A 22,448-nucleotide genomic window follows, 5' to 3' on the forward strand; every position below is an offset into this window, starting at 1 on the left:
GGGGAGAGAGAGTCGCTCTGAGCCCTTCGTCTTCAGCTCCCCATCCATCTGTTAGTGCTTAGCTAGGCTGCTGCACCCGCTCAGCACCAGGCAATGATACAGATGAAGGATCTTAATTTGATCACTATTTTGTTGCTGAGAATTTTCCTGCACATAGGAAATGCAAACCTGTAGTGTATTCAAAGTTTAAAAAGGCTTCTAAAGTTTGTAATTTCCACTTTAAAATGTCAGACTAGATTTGCCCTAACGAAAGATGTGTCAACACCTACAAAAAATCCCCATGAATTATAATCCGCATAATATATTTCATGTTGCTGCAGGATTATTATCTCCTACCAAGGCAGGGACATAATACAGCAACTACCCTGAGACTTATTATATGGATTGGGGCATCACGTCCCGTAGCCATTTCCTTGGTCATTCCAGGTCATATCACAACCAAATGTAAATTAACTCATTTGGAGATACATTATTAAAGGGATACTGCGAGATTCTGGAAACCATTTTTCTGTCTCTGCGTGCAGCACAAATGAAATTAGCATACGCTAGCGTACCTGTAGACATCCAGTCATTGCGCTAACGGTAGTTAGAATTGGCTCGCAAAATTACCTTTAACTTCTACATGCAGTCGCAGAGACATAAAATGGTATCCATGAGTTCCTCGGGCTCTGGGTAAGTAGAAAAATGGCTTAATTGCCAGAATCTCGCAGTAACCCTTTAAATATATCCTTGCACACTGCAATACGTGAAGAATGAAATTCATTTCTGTGCAATTGAATCTGCATCCACCACCAATATGGGATGTGAACACAAACTTTGCCACATGGTGCAAAGCTCATTTCATTCAGTGATGTTGATTGTTGCTTGGCACCTGCCTTTGATTGCTTGATACCCATTACAGATAAACAGTACATCAATAGCTTTCCATTGTTTGTTAACACAGTGCAATGTGAAATATAGGTCAGTCGGAGTAATAACCGAGAAATGGTCTTGTCAGCATCTTAGATCTTCTAGTGATTGAGGTCCACTCCACTGTTAACAGCCCTGTTTAGGCTCCCTTTGCCCCTGTCATCAGTATAGTGGGAATTATGGGCAAAACACCCTGACCATCTAATCATTATCTTAAATGTTCTTACTCACTTCCTTCAATAATAAGGCTATAGATAGTCACGTTAACTATGATCATTACAGACAGCAATAGTAATGGCATCTTTTTGTAGGTGCCAACGGAGGCGCCGCCATGGCTCGTTGACCAAAGCCTATGGCGAAATTAATGTTTTTTTTTTTTAAATGCCGAAAATAAGGTCAGTTTACCACAGGCTTAGGAGATCTTATATGCTTTGTTCTGTGAGATAATCTCCATCAGCTAACATCCCTTTTTGTGAATTCTGAAGCATTTATGTAATCAAAACAAGTCAAAAGCTAACGATGTGCTAACATGTAAAAAATAAAACTACACCTCAGGTCGCAAGCCTTTGACGTCTAGCTAACAGACTTAGCTTACTTTATCAGACGGACTCAAAGTCTCAGCCTGGAGGAAAACAATCATTGCGTTTTCGTTCAAGCTGGTGAGCAGAAAGCTAACTAAGCTAACTATCTTTTTGACAGACTAGTGTAGTGTAGACTAGTTTTCATGAAGTGCTTTGAGAGACTAGTCAAGGATCATATCACCTCCACCTTACCTGTCACAATAGACATTTACATTTAAGTTATTTAGCAGACACTCTTATCGAGAGCGACTTACAAATTGGTGCATTCACCTTATGACATCCAGTGGAGCAGCCACTTTACAATAGTGCATCTAAATCTTTTAGGGGGGGGGGGGGGGGGGTGAGAAGGATTACTTTATCCTATACTAGGTATTCCTTAAAGAGGTGGGGTTTCAGGTGTCTCCGGAAGGTGGTGATTGACTCCGCTGTCCTGGCGTCGTGAGGGAGTTTGTTCCACCATTGGGGGGCCAGAGCAGCGAACAGTTTTGACTGGGCTGAGCGGGAACTGTACTTCCTCAGTGGTAGGGAGGCGAGCAGGCCAGAGGTGGATGAACGCAGTGCCCTTGTTTGGGTGTAGGGCCTGATCAGAGCCTGGAGGTACTGAGGTGCCGTTCCGCTCACAGCTCCGTAGGCAAGCACCATGGTCTTGTAGCGGATGCGAGCTTCAACTGGAAGCCAGTGGAGAGAGCGGAGGAGCGGGGTGACGTGAGAGAACTTGGGAAGGTTGAACACCAGACGGGCTGCGGCGTTCTGGATGAGTTGTAGGGGTTTAATGGCACAGGCAGGAGCCCAGCCAACAGCGAGTTGCAGTAATCCAGACGGGAGATGACAAGTGCCTGGATTAGGACCTGCGCCGCTTCCTGTGTGAGGCAGGGTCGTACTCTGCGGATGTTGTAGAGCATGAACCTACAGGAACGGGCCACCGCCTTGATGTTAGTTGAGAACGACAGGGTGTTGTCCAGGATCACGCCAAGGTTCTTAGCGCTCTGGGAGGAGGACACAGTGGAGTTGTCAACCGTGATGGCGAGATCATGGAACGGGCAGTCCTTCCCCGGGAGGAAGAGCAGCTCCGTCTTGCCGAGGTTCAGCTTGAGGTGGTGATCCGTCATCCACACTGATATGTCTGCCAGACATGCAGAGATGCGATTCGCCACCTGGTCATCAGAAGGGGGAAAGGAGAAGATTAATTGTGTGTTGTCTGCATAGCAATGATAGGAGAGACCATGTGAGGTTATGACAGAGCCAAGTGACTTGGTGTATAGCGAGAATAGGAGAGGGCCTAGAACAGAGCCCTGGGGGACACCAGTGGTGAGAGCACGTGGTGAGGAGACGGATTCTCGCCACGCCACCTGGTAGGAGCGACCTGTCAGGTAGGACGCAATCCAAGCGTGGGCCGCGCCGGAGATGCCCAACTCGGAGAGGGTGGAGAGGAGGATCTGATGGTTCACAGTATCGAAGGCAGCCGATAGGTCTAGAAGGATGAGAGCACTTCAATTTGCTTACCGCCCCAATAGGTCCACAGATGATGCAATTGCCATAACACTGCACACTGCCCTATAACATCTGGACAAGATGAATGCCTATGTAAGAATGCTGGTCATTGACTATAGCTCAGTATTCAACACCATACTACCCTCAAGCTCATCATTAAGCTAGAGGCCCTGGGCCTCAACCCCGACCTGTGAAATTGTGTCCTAGACTTCCTGACAGGCCACCCCCAGGTGGTGAAGGTAGGAAACAACACCTCTACTTCACTGATCCTCAACACTGGGGCCCCACAAGGGTGCATGCTCAGCCCCCTCCTGTACTCCCTGTTCACCCATGACTGCATGGTCATGCATGCCTCCAAATCAATCATCAAGTTTGCAGATGACACAACAGTAGTAGGCTTGCTTACCAACAATGACGAGACAGCCTACAGGGAGGAGGTGAAGGCACTCGGAGTGTGGTGTCAGCAAAACAACCTCTCACTCAATGTCAACAAAATAAAGGAGATAATCGTGGACTTCAGGAAACAGCAGAGGGAGCACCCCCCATCCTTATCGACGGGACAGCATTGGAGATGGTGGAAAGTTCCTTGGTGTACACATCACGGACAAACTGAAATGGTCTACCCACACAAACAGTGTGGTGAAGAAGGCACGACAGTGCCTCTTCAACCTCAGAAGGTTGAAGAAATTTGTCTCGTCACCTAAACCCTCACAAACATTTACAGATGCACAATTGAGAGCATCCTGTCGGGCTGAATCATTGCCTGATACAGCAACTGTACCACCCACAACCACAAGGATCTCCAGAGGGTGGTGCGGTCTGCACAACGCATCACTGGGGGCAAACTACCTGCCCTCCAGGACACCAACAGCACCCGATGTCACAAGAAGGCCAAAAAAGATAATGAAGGACAACAACCACCCGAGCCACTCCATGTTCACCCCGTTACCATCCAGAAGGCGAGGTCAGTACAGGTGCATCAAAACTGGGACCGAAAGACTGAAAAACAGCTTCTATCTCAAGGCCATCAGTCTGTTAAACAGCCATCACTAACACAGAGAGGCTGCTTCCTACATACAGACTTGAAATCATTGGACACTTTAATAAATGGATCACTAGTCACTTTAATAATGCTGTTTCAATAATGTTTACATATCTTGTATTTCTCATATATATATACTGTATTTTATACCATTTTATACCATCTATTGCGTCTTGCCTATGCTGCTCTGTCATTGCTCTTCCATATATTTTTATGTATATATTCTTATTCCTTTACTTAGATGTGTGTGTATTAGGTAGTTGTTGTGGAATTATTAGATTACATGTTAGATATTGCTGCACTGTCGGAACTAGAAGCACAAGCATTTCACTACACTCACAATAACATCTGCTAACCATGTGTATGTGACCATTACATTTGATTTGATTAGATTTTTGACACACTCTCTCACTGTCAATCCTACTCTCACTGAAACAATCATTTAATGCTCTCTCAACTGGGGCCTTGCTGTAATCGGTTGGCCTTTTGGATTTTTAATAGAAATGATCAGCGTGTAGCAGGGATGGGGCTCATTTTGTAGATGCAGACAGAGACAGTCTCTGTCTGTCTGGATGTGTGGACATACAGAGTACCCTTCTGTTGGCACTGGGGTTTCCTGATAACCAAGAACCCAATGGTCACTCTGACAGAGCTCCAGAGTTCCTCTGTGGAGATGGGAGAACCTTCCAGAAGGACAACCATCTCTGCAGCACTCCACCAATCAGGCATGTATGGTAGTGGCCAGACAGAATAAAAGGCACATGTCAGCCTGCTTTGAGTTTGCCAAAAGGCACCTAAAGGACAGACCATGGGAAACAAGATTCTCTGGTCTGATGAAACCAAGATTGAACTCTTTGGCCTGAATGCCAAGCATCACGTCTGAAGGAAACCTGGCACCATCCCTACGGTGAAGCATGGTGGTGGTAGCATCATGCTGTGGGGATGTTTTTCAGTGGCAGAGACTGGGAGACTAGTCAGGATTGAGGGAAAGATGAATGGATCAAAGTACAGAGAGATCCCATATGAAAATCTGCTCCAGAGTGCTCAGAACCTCAGACTGGGGCGAAGGTTCACCTTCCATCAGGACAACGACCCCAAGCACACAGCCAAGACAATGCAGGAGTGGCTTCTGGACAAGTTTCTGAATGTCCTTGAGTTTCCCAGCCAGAGCCCAGACTTGAACCTGATTGAACATCTCTTGAGAGACGCTCCCCATCCAACCTGACAAAGCTTGAGATCATCTGCAGAGAAGAATAGGATTAACCAAGCTTGCCAAGCTTGTAGCTTTATACTCGAGGCTGTAATCACTGCCAAAAGTGCTTCAGCAATATACTGAGTAAAGGGTCTGAATACCTATGTAAATATGATATTTCAGTGTTTTATTTTTACAAAATTTGCAAAGATTTCTGAAAACCTGTTTTTGCTTTGTAATTATGGGGTATTATGTGTAGATTGATGAGGGGAAAAAAATGATTTAATCCATTTTAGAATAAGGCTGTAACGTAACAAAATGTGGGAAAGGTCTAGAGGTCTGAATACTTTCTGAATGCATTGTATAAAGAATACTACTGAAATCAGAGATGATTGTAAGATGACAAACTGTGCATATGCTCAATCTAACAAAATAAAACTCACATATTACTGTTTGATGGCATCAAGGCAGGCTTCAAATCAAGTGTGAATACCTTCTAATACAGGGGAAGCTGCTGTCAGAACTAAACTCCAAAGAGATGCGTTTGGGCAGAATCAATCAAGTATAATTAGGAGGTGCAAGGCTGGAGAACAGTGATTGTTTCACATAGTGAACCGACAACAATATCCATAAAACTTCATTATGGAGAATGTAGGAGGCAGGCTGCGTTGTGTCTACCAGACAAACAAACAAAGGAATCATCATTCACCAGGAACCTCATAGTGGAGACGTCACACAAACTGTTATCCTATCACGGTGGCCCCTGAGAGGACCTAATGTGCCTAAGGGACAGTTGGGGAACAGACACCAGTTATAAACATTATGGTGCAATTCCTCCGACGGTTGATACCTCAATGATTAGTTACATTTTTCCCTCATATCTCACCTGCCCCTATCAGATGAACAGGGGTTGGTTGATGGCTGTTTAGTGTACAGAGCCTGTCCTTTTCTCTGAGGCTGCTTTCAGGACCTAGGAGAGCTCTTCAGAGGAATGACACAACAGTAGACCCACAATAGCAACTCAATCAGGGAGTACTGCCGTAGACAGACTATCACTGTGATCTCTGGCCCACGTTGTCACCTGGGGGATTCAAGACACTGCAACAAAACTCCTGAGACTTTAAAGGTACTGTAAGTTCAGATCAGCATGAATGTGCAAGTGAGCTCTAGCTTTTGTCTATTATAGTCACTTAGATAATATTGCTCTAGATATGTGCCTCATCGTCAAATATCAAAATAAGTTATTAATTGAAAGTTATTTGAATATATTTTTCTCAGATCTCAGATTTCTCCAATTTCTACTGATGTAGCTGTTCTAGGTCAAAGAAGTGCTTACTGCATTGCACTGTTCTCTGGAGAACCCCGTTTAAGAACCCACCTTTACTAGAGTGCTGGTGCTTGCAGCATTTAGCACATCAGACTAGAATACTTACCTAGGATAGTCTCTTTTGCAGCATAGGATTCCTCTCATTTACTGATGAGGCTAAAAAAATTAATCTCTATCTCTACTAATCTTCAATCCAATAGACTATTGCAGGACGGAATGATATGAAATAATATGAAGAATGCAAAATGCAAGGGATTATCTGTATCCCAACAAAAGAAGAACAGTATGGGCTGGAGTATGGGCCCTAGCTATCTTTTTCTAATGCTAATTGTAGTTTGTGAGAGTGGAGAGATACTGTAGTGTAAAAATATATCCCTTTACTGATTGACTGACACGCATAGATGAGGGGCTACATGCTGGCTAGTGCTGCTGGGAAGTATAGTCTAATTTGGTGATTTATTGATTATCAGCATTGTTTTATGTTATCCCATTGAGAGATGTATCACTGTATTTTCACTTATTTTATCGTCTCATTTATGTCTGCCTATTATTGTTGATGAAGGGTGGGCCTAGTTCAACAGTTGATGAAGGGTGGGCCTAGTTCTACAGTTGATTTGTAAGTCGCTCTGGATAAGAGCGTCTGCTAAATGACTTAAATGTAAATGTAAATGATGAAGGGTGGGCCTAGTTCTACAGTTGATGAAGGGTGGGCCTAGTTCTACAGTTGATGAAGGGTGGGCCTAGTTCAACAGTTGATGAAGGGTGGGCCTAGTTCAACAGTTGATGAAGGGTGGGCCTAGTTCTACAGTTGATGAAGGGTGGGCCTAGTTCTACAGTTGATGAAGGGTAGGCCTAGTTCAACAGTTTATGAAGGGTGGGCCTAGTTCAACAGTTGATGAAGGGTGGGCCTAGTTCTACAGTTGATGAAGGGTGGACCTAGTTCTACAGTTGATGAAGGGTAGGCCTAGTTCAACAGTTTATGAAGGGTGGGCCTAGTTCTACAGTTGATGAAGGGTGGGCCTAGTTCTACAGTTGATGAAGGGTGGGCCTAGTTCTACAGTTGACGAAGGGTAGGCCTAGTTCAACAGTTTATGAAGGGTGGGCCTAGTTCTACAGTTGATGAAGGGTGGGCCTAGTTCAACAGTTGATGAAGGGTGGGCCTAGTTTACCAGTTGATGAAGGGTGGGCCTAGTTCTACAGTTGATGAAGGGTGGGCCTAGTTCTACAGTTGACGAAGGGTAGGCCTAGTTCAACAGTTTATGAAGGGTGGGCCTAGTTCTACAGTTGATGAAGGGTGGGCCTAGTTCAACAGTTGATGAAGGGTGGGCCTAGTTTACCAGTTGATGAAGGGTGGGCCTAGTTCTACAGTTGATGAAGGGTGGGCCTAGTTTTACAGTTGATGAAGGGTGGGCCTAGTTCTACAGTTGATGAAGGGTGGGCCTAGTTCAACAGTTGATGAAGGGTGGGCCTAGTTTTACAGTTGATGAATGGTGGGCCTAGTTCTACAGATTATGAAGGATGGGCCTAGTTCTACAGTTGATGAAGGGTGGGCCTAGTTCTGCAGTTCATGAAGGGTGGACCTAGTTTTACAGTTGATGAAGGGTGGACCTAGTTCTACAGTTGATGAAGGGTGGACCTAGTTTTACAGTTGATGAAGGGTGGACCTAGTTTTACAGTTGATAAAGGGTGAACCTAGTTCTACAGTTGATGAAGGGTGGACCTAGTTTTACAGTTGATGAAGGGTGGACCTAGTTCTACAGTTGATGAAGGGTGGGCCTAGTTCTACAGTTGATGAAGGGTGGACCTAGTTCTACAGTTGATGAAGGGTGGGCCTAGTTTACCAGTTGATGAAGGATGGGCCTAGTTCTACAGTTGGCTATGCTTTGTGTACAATATTGTTTTTAGGATAGCTGATAGAAGCAGTTGTATCATTTTTGGTTGATTGTGAAATAATTCTGGTGAGATTAGCAAAAAAAAAGATGGGGGGATAGAAACTAGGGAATGAGGTGAGAGCAAGAGTGTGAGGAAAGAGAGAGAGAGGAGCTGCATGAGCTGCCCTGACTGACACTGCTCAAAGAGATGAACTCTATTCTGTGAGTCTACACTGCAGCTCACCAACATGCCCTCTCATTGGCTCCCGCTCCTGCTTTAGTCTGGGCGCCCACCATCGGCCAAGAATTAACCGTTTCATCACTACAATGACTGTACTCTGGAGGTGTACAAGTCGACAAAAACAACCAATCTCAGGCACTAAGGCTGTTGCCTGGGAGATGCAATTGCTTTTCCTAGTTATCTTATTCATCATAGCGTGACCGCAATTGCTGCACACAATGGATCAGGATTAGATGACATTTTGTAGTCTGTTGTAAATTTAAAACTGAGGATTGCAATTATTAGACCATGCCTAATACAGTGTCATTAATGGCACGAGGTCCACAGACCAGGTCATTTAAAGCACTGTATGGCATTCTAATGTTTTTCACCCAGTTGGCTCAGTATGTTGGAGCATTAAAGATCAAGTCCCACCGGTACCATGTGCTCTGAATATGTGTTTACACTAGGTCAGTTTCGATACATGTTATGTTGTTATGAAGTTGTTATGTCAATCAATGAGAGGGAAACCAATGGAGTGGAAATGGTCTGACGGTTATTGGAATAAAGTGCACCATTGCTCTTTTGCTATTCCTCTCAAAGCCTCTGGCTAAGAAGCTGAAAGTCAGAGAATAACATTGTCCTCTCAGGGTTTCCGCTAAGCAAGACATAGTATGTTCACATGTGCATGCATGCTTTGGAATGTGTGTGTGTGTGTGTACAGTCAGTATGTGTAAGTCAATGATGCTCTGCTGCAGCTGCCTGGCACGTTGCCAGTGCTGGACAGGTTTGTTGACCGTGTGTGTGTTTGTGTGTACGAGTGTGTGAGAATTGAGAGTGTATGGCAGAGAGTGATTGCACTGTAAGGTGTGCCCAAACAAGGCTGGGTAGACAAGGTGAAGTGCTGTAGCTATGTGACATTCTGCTATCTCAATTTCTTTGGCTCTCACTCTGTTACTCCCTCTGTGTCTCTCCTTGTTTATTTCTCTCTCTTTGTTTCACTGTCTTGGCATGTGCCTCTGTCTGTTTCGCTCTCCATCTGCATCTCTCCCTCCCTCTCTCCGTCTCCTGCCTGTCTCTCATTTCTCTCTCTCTACCCCCTCCTTCTATCTCCTCTACCTGTCTCTCATTTCTCTCTCTACCCCCTCCCTCTATCTCCCCTGCTTGTCTCTCATTTCTCTCTCTCTACCCCCTCCCTCTATCTCCCCAGCTTGTCTCTCATTTCTCTCTCTCTACCCCCTCCCTCTATCTCCTCTGTTTGTCTCTCATTTCTCTCTCTCTACCCTCTCCCTCTATCTCCTCTGATTGTCTCTCATTTCTCTCTCTCTACCCCCTCCCTCTATCTTCCCTGCTTGTCTCTCATTTCTCTCTCTCTACCCCCTCCCTCTATCTCCTCTGTTTGTCTCTCATTTCTCTCTCTCTACCCTCTCCCTCTATCTCCTCTGCTTGTCTCTCATTTCTCTCTCTCTTTCCCCTCCCTCTATCTCCTCTGCTTGTCTCTCATTTCTCTCTCACTACCCCCTCCCTCTATCTCCCCTGCTTGTCTCTCTCACTCTCTTTCCTCTCCTTAGCCTGTGTTGTTGCTCAGTCTGGAGAGCTTGTGTCCTCCTGGTTTGTTGCCACGTGAGTGGGCGTATGTGACAGGCACTGTCTCTCAGCAGGGGAAAAGGGAGGAGGGGGTGGGAAGGGGCAGGGGAGGGGATGGGTCTCCCAGTTGGATGGGTGGACTGTCCATCATCACTGCTGCCCACAGGTGACTGGGGAGAGGAGAGGAGAGATGCAGGCTGGGGTGGGGTGGGGGATGGGACGATGGAATGAGTCGTGCACGTTGTTCACTCGCTCCTTGACTGAGTTTTCCCCTGCAGTCACATGACATGCTCTTCATGTGGTGAATTATTTTCAGCATTGCGACATGATGTTGTGGGCATGGGTACTATATGTACATGCATCCATCCGTCCTTGCTCACTTGTGCAAGTATGTAGCATGTACAGTATGATGTGTGTGGTGGATACCCCAGGCACCATGCCTTGCCTTGAGTCATCCCTTCAGCCATAGCAGTGATGAATGGTGTTTGGGATAGAGAGGGAGATGTAGTGGTGTGGTAGCCTGGTTGCCAGTCTGTTTAGCTTTTCTTTGTGCTTTGGCACATGACATGGAGTACAAATAGTGGAATGTTAGCTAAAGAGACTGGCAACCAGGCTAGTGGTGTGGTATGTGTGACAGGGTCTGGTTGGTTCGTGCCGGCTCCGCCTATCTGGCTAGTCCAAATGGTGGCGTTTTTGGGGAAGGCGGAGTAGAGAAGGGGGAGAGGAGACCTGCAGTTTGGGCCATCTGTCCCATACAAGGTGTTACTAGAGGAGAGGAAGGTGCAGAGAGAGCCAGGCTTACACCCCAACAGGAGAGAGACAGCAGACAGGAAATTGATTTTACACAGTAGGAAATGGAACTGTTGTTGACTAGACAGTGCTGCCAATGCCTTATCTGTTTCTCTCTGTTCAGGTAGCGATATGAAATAGATAATATCCTTAAATGATTGTAATGACATAGGTTAGGTGTGTGTGTGAACAGTCAGTAGCAGCCTACAGACTCACAGTTTACAGGACACCATGAGATTCTATCTGAGTGCATGTCCCTACTAGACCTCTGTTGTTGGTCCAAATGTGTAAGTGGATTAGACTAGTGTGAGGTCAGCTGGTAATGTAGCAGTATACATGGAAACACCACCACCAGAGGAACTACTGCTGTTACATAATACAGTGTCCTCAGAACCATCCAGAAGAAAACACAGATACAATGTTCTGAGACACACAGGCACACAGACACACAGGCATGTAGACACACACACACACACACACACACACACACACACACACACACACACACACACACACACACACACACACACACACACACACACACACACACACCCACTCAGCCACTTCAGGACCACATTGTGTACCATACTATCTGCATATTTCCAGTTTCACAGATAGCTGGAGGCAGATGAAGAGACACTCATATATCTCTCTTTTTCTCTCTGTCACTCACTCTCTCTCTCTCTCTTTCTCTCTATCTCATGCAAGCTCTTTCTCTCCTTATTTTTCTGAGCCAGAGATGCTAATTGAGCTGCTAATTATTTTAAGGAAGATGAAACTGTGCTGATAAACCACGTTGATAAGAGCTTCAGAGGGAGTCTGCAATGCTAATGTGTGAAGAATGTCTTCTGAGAGCCTTTGAACCTTTTAAAGAGCTAAGCTAACACAGAATTTGTCCTAGAGGACAGAAATAGACTAGAGAAAACCCAAATGAAGAAATGTTTAATCTCTCCTACCACTCCATGCCATGGAGAAGGAATGGCGAATGAATCATTTTGTGTGGAATATCCGTCATTCTTAACATTTTTCACACACTCTTTGTCTATGATATTGGTGAACACCTAGCAGAGTGTAAAGTGCTGTTCTCTGCTTGCTGAAGCACCGCTGTCACATGAAAAGGGTGGGCTCTCAGGCTATTGGCTTTAGCTTGCATGTGGAAACAGTAAGACCGTTCGTTTGCCCTTGTTGAACAAAGCCCTACAATTATAGTGTGAATTCTCCAGTGATTTCTCCCTTAGAGCAGGCAGAGCTGACAAACACCAGGGGCTGACTGGCACGGCACTGGCTACATTCATTCCCATCTGACAATGGAGCTGAGGAAAAGAGTGCTCCTCAGCTGTGCTGGAGCTACAGCAGAGCTCTCTCTCTCTCTCTCTCTCTCTCGTTGTGCCTTCTTTTCTTTGCTCTCTCTCTCTTTCTCACCCTCTTAATCATTCTCTCCCTCTCTGTCATCTTCTCCTCGAGCATATGCCTTCTGTTTCTCTCTCATCCTCCACCTTACTGTGCTTTCTCTCCATCTCTCCATCTCTCTCTCTCTCTACTGGCCCAGTGCCTATCAGGCCCTGCATGCTCAGGCCTCACACAGGTGGGCTACTCTCAGAAAGAGCTTTTTGCATTACATCCCAGACAGAGACTGCCAGCTGGAATAATAAGAGGGTTCTGAAAAGCACCACAGACAGTAAGCCAAGAGTCATTTACTGAAACAGCCACTCTATTTAAGTGGGATACCTGGCAGTGTGGTGCCAGGACAACAACCTCTCTCTCTCAATGTGAGCAAGATAAAGGAGCTGATCGAACTATAGGAAAAGGAAAAGGAGGGCCGAACATAGGAAAAGGAGGGAAAAGGAGGGCTGAACATAGGAAAAGGAGGGAAAAGGAGGGCTGAACATAGGAAAAGGAGGGAAAAGGAGGGCTGAACATAGGAAAAGGAGGGAAAAGGAGGGCTGAACATAGGAAAAGGAGGGAAAAGGAGGGAAAAGGAGGGCTGAACATAGGAAAAGGAGGGAAAAGGAGGGCTGAACATAGGAAAAGGAGGGAAAAGGAGGGAAAAGGAGGGCTGAACATAGGAAAAGGAGGGAAAAGGAGGGCCGAACATAGGAAAAGGAGGGAAAAGGAGGGCTGAACATAGGAAAAGAAGGGCCGAACAGGCCCCCATTAACATCGACGGGACTGAAGTGGAGCGGGTCGAGTGTTTCAAGTTCCTTGGTGTCCACATCACCAACAAACTATGATGGTCCAAACACACCAAGACAGTTGTGAAGAGGGCACGACAACACCTATTTCCCCTCAGGAGACTGAAAAGATTTGACATGGGTCCTCAGACCCGATGTATATAACTTCGCTATTGTTATGTACATTTCTTGTGTTACTTCTTGATTGATTAGATTTTTTTTCTTTAGTTTATTTAGTAAATTAACTCTATTGCTTGAACTGCATTGTTGGTTAAGGGCTTGTAAGAAAGCATTTCACGGTAAGGAGACCTGCGCATGTGACAAATGCAATTTGATTCGATTTGATTAGTCTTTCCCAGACTGCTGCAATGTGACAGTCTATTGATTTTCACCTTCAATTTGTCTCGCAGTCCCACTTTCTATGAGCTGATGAATTAGATGAACTAATTCTGGATGATCTGGTGGCTTTACACATCCACACATTTAGGCTAATTTAGCTTCCAGTGTTTGTATCCACACAGATGGAATGTCAAGAGCGGCAGTCTGAAGTGCCTTTGGCCGTCTCTGATCAAAGACCTCTTGGTTGTTTTGAAGGGAATCTTTTGCCAGTCTTTCAGTGTGCTTTAGATTTCAGAGCTGTATTGTTTCAGAGGTTCGTTACAACAGAGCTCTCAGAGAGTTGTTGACTGTTGGCCTCTATTGACCCGTCTTGTTAAGCTTGGACTCTTCAACATGCAACAGCACAGACAATTGCCCAGAAAGAGGCAGATTTCTGGAGCAAGAAAACCATTTTATAGTAGCCTATACAGTGTATCCTCAGAATATCTTCCCCAATACCCTTTGCATGTTCTCATTGCTTAGTATCCATGAAGCTTCTTATATTGTAGCCCTGTCTATTATTCCACTCAAGATCCCGCTGAGCAGAGATGGGTGAACATTTGTCATGATTCAGTGTTGTGTCCACACACAGTCACACATGTACATGTACATTTGTCATTGATTCAGTGTTGTGTCCACACACAGTCACACATGTACATTTGTCATTGATTCAGTGTTGTGCCCACACACAGTCACACATGTACATTTGTCATTGATTCAGTGTTGTGCCCACACACAGTCACACATGTACATTTGTCATTGATTCAGTGTTGTGTCCACACACAGTCACACATGTACATTTGTCATTGATTCAGTGTTGTGCCCACACACAGTCACACATGTACATTTGTCATTGATTCAGTGTTGTGTCCACACACAGTCACACATGTACATTTGTCATTGATTCAGTGTTGTGTCCACACACAGTCACACATGTACATTTGTCATGATTGTAACATTCTATTTTCATGACTTTGCTAGCCTGTGTCATCCATTATAATCAAAACATGCTTCCTCTTCATGCCCTCAACTGACTCATTGGTCAGGGCCCATATCCATAAAGCGTAGAGGAGAATTGCTGATTTTGAATCAGTTTAGCCTTTTAGATCATAATGAGTAAGATTCCATGGACAGGGGAGGGGCGTGGGGCTGTTCCTAGATCAGCGTTCCTACTCTGAGATGCTTTATGAACACAGGCCCAGGCGTTTCCATAACCATGATTGTTTTCTGACGGCTCTCTCCTCCTGTGTGTCATAGGGATTTCCTTCCTCGTGGTTCTGGCATCGTCACCCGTCGTCCCTTGGTCCTGCAGCTGATCAACTGTCCCACAGGTAAACTCTTCCCCGTTCCCCTCTCTGTCCCACAGGTAAAGTCTTCCCCCATCCCTCCCTTCCATCAGAGGCACCTACTGATGCCAGTGGCTTGGTAGGTTTGTTATGGTGACTTCGTTAAGCAGAGAATATCTAATAAGCAAGCTTTCAATAACAAGTTTAAGCACCATGCAAAACAGGACAAATCATTTGTCCTCATTTAAATTTAATCCAGTCTTATGTAACCAGTTCAGAATGTGCCTTTTGGAAGAGATGTATTGCATTTACTGTATAGTACAAAACATCAATACCATCTAAGGTTTATGAAGACCAACCTATCTCAGACCCTGAATGCTCAGATAATGTATAGCCTGCCCAAAGTCATTCATAATAATTTACTTTATTTCTAAAGTGCATTTCTCACACCCCAAAAAATGAAAACAATGAGTATTCTATTCATATAATAATAATTCATATTCTGTATTACCAAAAGGCCAAAATGAGCTTCTTCTTATTTTCCAGTCAATACAAGGTCTGTGGCTGTCTCACAGTTTTATCAACAGTGCCATCTAGGTTTGTTACATTTTCCTCCAAACTGAGAGTGATGAAAAGTGAAGAAATGACAGAACAGCTCATTTCAATTCAAGTTGCCAGAAATGGTTTCCTGTATTTGTCATTATTCCATCCCAGCTGTCTTCTTATATGATCTTGTCTTCCTCACTTGTCCTCTCCTTTCCTTTACTCACCTCTGTTCTGTCCCCCTCTCTTTCTGCAGAATATGCTGAGTTCCTTCACTGTAAGGGGAAGAAGTTCACAGACTTCGATGAGGTTCGGGGGGAGATCGAGGCGGAGACGGACCGCATCACTGGGCAGAATAAGGGCATCTCCCCTGTGCCAATCAACCTCAGGGTTTACTCCCCACATGGTGAGGTCACAGAACTACCACACTTGATCATAGGAAAGATTAGAGTAGTATAATTCTATACACAGAATTTTGTGAATCAAGTTTCCCTATTATTTAAAAGTGGCAACCAAGTTTGATTGTATTGCCAGGGCCTAAAGTGAGTTTCAATCAGTTACTATTCATGATATTATATAGTTTGATTGTATTGCCAGGGCCTAAAGTGAGTTTCAATCAGTTACTATTCATGATATTATATAGTTTGATTGTATTGCCAGGGCCTAAAGTGAGTTTCAATCAGTTACTATTCATGATATTATATAGTTTGATTGTATTGCCAGGGCCTAAAGTGAGTTTCAATCAGTTACTATTCATGATATTATATAGTTTGATTGTATTGCCAGGGCCTAAAGTGAGTTTCAATCAGTTACTATTCATGATATTATATAGTTTGATTGTATTGCCAGGGCCTAAAGTGAGTTTCAATTAGTTACTATTCATGATATTATATAGTTTGATTGTATTGCCAGGGCCTAAAGTGAGTTTCAATTAGTTACTATTCATGATATTATATAGTTTGATTGTATTGCCAGGGCCTAAAGTGAGTTTCAATCAGTTACTATTCATGATATTATATAGTTTGATTGTATTGCCAGGGCCTAAAGTGAGTTTCAATCAGTTACTATTCATGATATTATATAGTTTGATTGTATTGCCAGGGCCTAAAGTGAGTTTCAATCAGTTACTATTCATGATATTATATAGTTTGATTGTATTGCCAGGGCCTAAAATGAGTTTCAATCAGTTACTATTCATGATATTATATAGTCCTTTATTTTTCAGGGTTATCATTATTCATCGGTTTTGATATCATATTTAGAAATCTTTCTCTCCCCTCCTCCCTCTCCCCTCTGCCCTCTCCATACTCTCTTCACCCCTCTCTCCCCTCTCCCTTCACCCCTCTCTCCCCTCTCCCTTCACCCCTCTCTCCGCTCTCCCTTCTCCCTTCCCCCTTCACCCCCTCTCTCCCCTCTATTTTCACCCCCTCTCTCCCCTCTCTTTTCACCCCCTCTCTCCCCTCTCTTTTCACCCCCTCTCTCCCCTCTCTTTTCAACCCCTCTCTCCCCTCTATTTTCAACCCCTCTCTCCCCTCTCTTTTCACCCCCTCTCTCCCCTCTCTTTTCAACCCCTCTCTCCCCTCTCTTTTCAACCCCTCTCTCCCCTCTCTTTTCACCCCCTCTCTCCCCTCTCTTTTCACCCCCTCTCTCCCCTCTCTTTTCAACCCCTCTCTCCCCTCTATTTTCACCCCTTCTCTCCCCTCTCTTTTCACCCCCTCTCTCCCCTCTCACCCCCTATCTTCCGATATTCACCTCCCCTCTCCTTTCTCCCCTCTCTCCCCTCTCTCCCCTAGTCCTGAACCTGACTCTGGTGGACTTGCCGGGGATGACCAAGGTCCCAGTAGGGGACCAGCCTGCGGACATTGAGCAGCAGATCAGAGACATGTTGTATCAGTTTGTGACGAAGGACAACTGTCTGCTGCTGGCTGTTTCCCCGGCCAACTCTGATCTGGCCAACTCAGATGCCCTGAAGATTGCTAAAGAAGTCGACCCACAAGGTGGGTTGATTGACTAGAGGTTAAAGGCAGAAACTGTAGACCTTCTGGCTCTCATCAGTGCTCTCAGTTTCGTTCACCATCATATTGTGACAGGGCAGTAGTTAGACAGGGATGCAATTTAACCTACCTACAATTGGACTTCGTTAATGTATTGTGTGTGTGTGTGTGTGTGTGTGTGTGTGTGTGTGTGTGTGTGTGTGTGTGTGTGCGTGCCCAGGTCAGAGGACCATTGGTGTGATCACCAAGCTGGATCTGATGGACGAGGGGACTGATGCCCGAGAGATTCTGGAGAACAAGCTGCTGCCACTGCGAAGAGGTGAGACTAAACACACACACACACACACACACACACACACACACACACACACACACACACACACACACACACACATTCTCATCCCATCTCAGTGCTTCCCTCTAGTGGTTATCTAGTTAATAATAATAATAGAACGTTGGAGATAAAATGTCTTTCAACAAACCCAAGGACACTGTACAGCAAGGATAACAGGGATAACAAGGATAACAAGGATAACAGGGATAACAAGGATAACAAGGATAACAAGGATAAAACAATAGAACAAAAATAAATAAAAGCTACTTAGCTCAAGAGAGAGCTGACTAAGGGCTGAGTTAAGGAGTTCAGAGAGGTAGGAGGTCAGAGAGGTAGGAGGTCAGAGAGGTAGGAGGTCAGAGAGGTATGTGGAGCAGGTCAGAGGTATGAAGGGGCCAGGTCATGGAGGGCCTTGTAGGTGAGGAGTATGATCTTGATAGGTAATGTGGAGTTTGACTGGGAGCCAGGGAAGGTGGTGCAGAGTGATGTGTTCCCAGGGTTTGGTGCATGGGAGAACCCTGGCAGTGGAGTTCCTGGCTGTGCCGGACACCCCAAATAGGACTCCAGTTGTGTTGCTCACTGCAGCAACCAGTGTTACAACCACTCACAGCTCTACAGAGAGAAATGTAGAACGTAGGAGGAGGTAGAGAAACAGAGGAGGTGGGGCGCGATGGAGACAGGGAAGAGAGTGAGAGAGAAAATAAGAAGGAAGGAAAGAGAGAGCGAGATGGAGGCGGACAAAAATAACATCTTGATTTTAGTGACACATCTGGAAAAAATGTCTGTTTGTTTCTTTTCTGTGCAATAAAATATGTTTGTGGGAAACTCTCTAATGCAATTAGGGGACAGACATTTTTCTACTGGTGCTTGACCCCAGGCATGTAGTTCTGTCGCTGTCTTCTCTGTTTCTGTCACTCTCTCGTGTCGGAAGACCTCACGTTAAACCACTAGTATATTTACAAGGCTACTGGCGTTCAGTCCAAAAGGTTATAAGGCAAGATATCCTGTTTAACAGAGAACTGCATGAGAAAAAATAACTCAATTGGGATATGTGATCCCTGTTACCCTTGTGGCTACCTTGCCCCCCTCCCCCAATAACCATCACACGATAGGGAAGTGGGAGCTAAATGTTACCCTCCACACTGCCCTCCGAACTCCCCACCCCTTCAGCCCACTACCCCAGTGTGGTAAAACAAACAAGACAAACAAACAAGAAAAACCCACACACAGAAAAACTATCTATTAACAAACTTCTTTCTTTTCTTTTCTTTCTTTCTCTCCACAAAACAACATTTTGCCAATCTTTGCATCCTGATCTGTCCAGTATCAGCTGACCTCTCTCCCTGCCCCAGGTTACATCGGTGTGGTGAACAGGAGTCAGAAGGACATTGATGGGAAGAAGGACATCACAGCGGCCATGGCTGCAGAGAGGAAGTTCTTCCTGACCCACCCTGGATACAGACACCTGGCTGAACGCATGGGCACCCCCTACCTACAGAAAACACTCAACCAGGTTAGTCCCCTACCTACAGAAAACACTCAACCAGGTTAGTCCCCTACCTACAGAAAACACTCAACCAGGTTAGTCCCCTACCTACAGAAAACACTCAACCAGGTCAGTCCCCTACCTACAGAAAACACTCAACCAGGTCAGTCCCCTACCTACAGAAAACACTCAACCAGGTCAGTCCCCTACCTACAGAAAACACTCAACCAGGTTAGTCCCCTACCTACAGAAAACACTTAACCAGGTTAGTCCCCTACCTACAGAAAACACTCAACCAGGTTAGTCCCGTACCTACAGAAAACACTCAACCAGGTCAGTCCCCTACCTACAGAAAACACTCAACCAGGTTAGTCCCCTAGCTACAGAAAACACTCAACCAGGTTAGTCCCCTAGCTACAGAAAACACTCAACCAGGTTAGTCCCCTAGCTACAGAAAACACTCAACCAGGTTAGTCCCCTACCTACAGAAACCACTCAACCAGGTTAGTCCCCTACCTACAGAAAACACTCAAACAGGTCAGTCCCCTACCTACAGAAAACACTCACCCAGGTCAGTTCCCTACCTACAGAAAACACTCAACCAGGTTAGTCCCCTACCTACAGAAAACACTCAACCAGGTTAGTCCCCTACCTACAGAAAACACTCAACCAGGTCAGTCCCCTACCTACAGAAAACACTCAACCAGGTCAGTCCCCTACCTACAGAAAACACTCAACCAGGTCAGTTCCCTACCTACAGAAAACACTCAACCAGGTCAGTTCCCTACCTACAGAAAACACTCAACCAGGTTAGTCCCCTACCTACAGAAAACACTCAACCAGGTTAGTCCCCTACCTACAGAAAACACTCAACCAGGTCAGTCCCCTACCTACAGAAAACACTCAACCAGGTCAGTCCCCTACCTACAGAAAACACTCAACCAGGTCAGTCCCCTACCTACAGAAAACACTCAACCAGGTTAGTCCCCTACCTACAGAAAACACTTAACCAGGTTAGTCCCCTACCTACAGAAAACACTCAACCAGGTTAGTCCCGTACCTACAGAAAACATTCAACCAGGTCAGTTCCCTACCTACAGAAAACACTCAACCAGGTTAGTCCCCTACCTACAGACAACACTCAACCAGGTCAGTCCCCTACCTACAGAAAACACTCAACCAGGTCAGTCCCCTACCTACAGAAAACACTCAACCAGGTCAGTCCCCTACCTACAGAAAACACTCAACCAGGTTAGTCCCCTACCTACAGAAACCACTCAACCAGGTTAGTCCCCTACCTACAGAAAACACTCAACCAGGTCAGTCCCCTACCTACAGAAAACACTCACCCAGGTCAGTTCCCTACCTACAGAAAACACTCAACCAGGTTAGTCCCCTACCTACAGAAAACACTCAACCAGGTTAGTCCCCTACCTACAGAAAACACTCAACCAGGTTAGTCCCCTACCTACAGAAAACACTCAACCAGGTCAGTCCCCTACCTACAGAAAACACTCAACCAGGTCAGTCCCCTACCTACAGAAAACACTCAACCAGGTCAGTTCCCTACCTACAGAAAACACTCAACCAGGTCAGTTCCCTACCTACAGAAAACACTCAACCAGGTTAGTCCCCTAGCTACAGAAAACACTCAACCAGGTTAGTCCCCTACCTACAGAAAACACTCAACCAGGTCAGTCCCCTACCTACAGAAAACACTCAACCAGGTCAGTCCCCTACCTACAGAAAACACTCAACCAGGTCAGTCCCCTACCTACAGAAAACACTCAACCAGGTTAGTCCCCTACCTACAGAAAACACTCAACCAGGTCAGTCCCCTACCTACAGAAAACACTCAACCAGGTTAGTCCCCTACCTACAGAAAACACTTAACCAGGTTAGTCCCCTACCTACAGAAAACACTCAACCAGGTCAGTCCCCTACCAACAGAAAACACTCAACCAGGTTAGTCCCCTACCTACAGAAAACACTCAACCAGGTTAGTCCCCTAGCTACAGAAAACACTCAACCAGGTTAGTCCCCTAGCTACAGAAAACACTCAACCAGGTTAGTCCCCTAGCTACAGAAAACACTCAACCAGGTTAGTCCCCTAGCTACAGAAAACACTCAACCAGGTTAGTCCCCTACCTACAGATAACACTCAACCAAGTTAGTCCCCTAGCTACAGAAAACACTCAACCAGGTTAGTCCCCTACCTACAGAAAACACTCAACCAAGTTAGTCCCCTAGCTACAGAAAACACTCAACCAGGTTAGTCCCCTACCTACAGAAAACACTCAACCAGGTTAGTCCTCTACCTACAGAAAACACTCAACCAGGCTGCTCAACAAGGCTGCCAGCTGAGCCATCCACAGTATCTATTTGGATGCTTACGAGGTGTTCATTTTTTATTATTTAAAAAAACATTTATTTCACCTTTATTTAACCAGGTAGGCCAGTTGAGAACAAGTTCTCATTCACAACTGCGACCTGGCCAAGATAAAGCGTAGCAGTGCGACAAAAACAACAACACAGTTACACATAAACAAACGTACAGTCAATAACACAAAAGTAAAGAAAAATAGAAAAATCTATGTACAGTGTGTACAAATGTAGAAGAGTAGGGAGGTAGGCAATAAATAGGCCCTTGAGGCAAAAATAATGACAATTTAGCATTAATACTGGAGTGATAGATGATGATGTGCAAGTAGAGATACTGGGGTGCAAAAGGGCAAGTAATAATATGGGCATGAGGTAGTTGGGTGTGCTATTTACAGATGGGCTGTGTACAGGTACAGTGATCAGTAAGCTGCTCTGACAGCTGATGCTTAAAGTTAGAGAGGGAGATATAAGATTTTTGCAACTCGTTCCAGTCATTGGCAGCAGAGAACTGGAAGGAAAGGTCGGACGAAGGAAGAATGACCAGTGAGATATACCTGCTGGAGCGCGTGCTACGGGTGGGTGTTGCTACGGTGACCAGTGAGCTGAGACAAGGCAGGGCTTTACCTAGCCAAGACTTATAGATGACCTGGAGCCAGTGGGTTTGGCGACGGATGTGTCGTGAGGGCCAGCCAACGAGAACATACAGGTCGCAGTGGAGGGTAGTATATGGGGCTTTGGTGACAAAACGAATGGCACTGTGATAGACTACATCCAGTTTGCTGAGTAGAGTGTTGAAGCTATTTTGTAAATGACATCGCCGAAGTCGAGGATCGGTAGGATGGTCAGTTTTATGAGGGTATGTTTG

At 45.3% G+C, this 22,448-nt stretch overlaps 1 protein-coding gene across 9 annotated transcripts in view; it reads left to right on the forward strand.

Annotated features, from left to right (window-relative positions):
- Positions 1-22,448, forward strand: part of dnm1a (dynamin 1a) — an 82,805-nt gene that overhangs the window by 1,492 nt on the left and 58,865 nt on the right. For all 9 annotated transcript variants that reach the window (XM_065017471.1, XM_065017473.1, XM_065017474.1 and 6 more), the window contains exons 2-6: positions 14,816-14,889; positions 15,644-15,793; positions 17,181-17,384; positions 17,602-17,700; positions 19,068-19,228. In XM_065017471.1, coding sequence (XP_064873543.1) covers positions 14,816-14,889; positions 15,644-15,793; positions 17,181-17,384; positions 17,602-17,700; positions 19,068-19,228 — 688 coding nt within the window. The remainder of the gene's footprint in view (positions 1-14,815; positions 14,890-15,643; positions 15,794-17,180; positions 17,385-17,601; positions 17,701-19,067; positions 19,229-22,448) is intronic.

This window comes from Oncorhynchus nerka, linkage group LG4 (assembly GCF_034236695.1).
Source record: "Oncorhynchus nerka isolate Pitt River linkage group LG4, Oner_Uvic_2.0, whole genome shotgun sequence".
In the NCBI taxonomy this organism is placed as follows: domain Eukaryota; kingdom Metazoa; phylum Chordata; class Actinopteri; order Salmoniformes; family Salmonidae; genus Oncorhynchus; species Oncorhynchus nerka.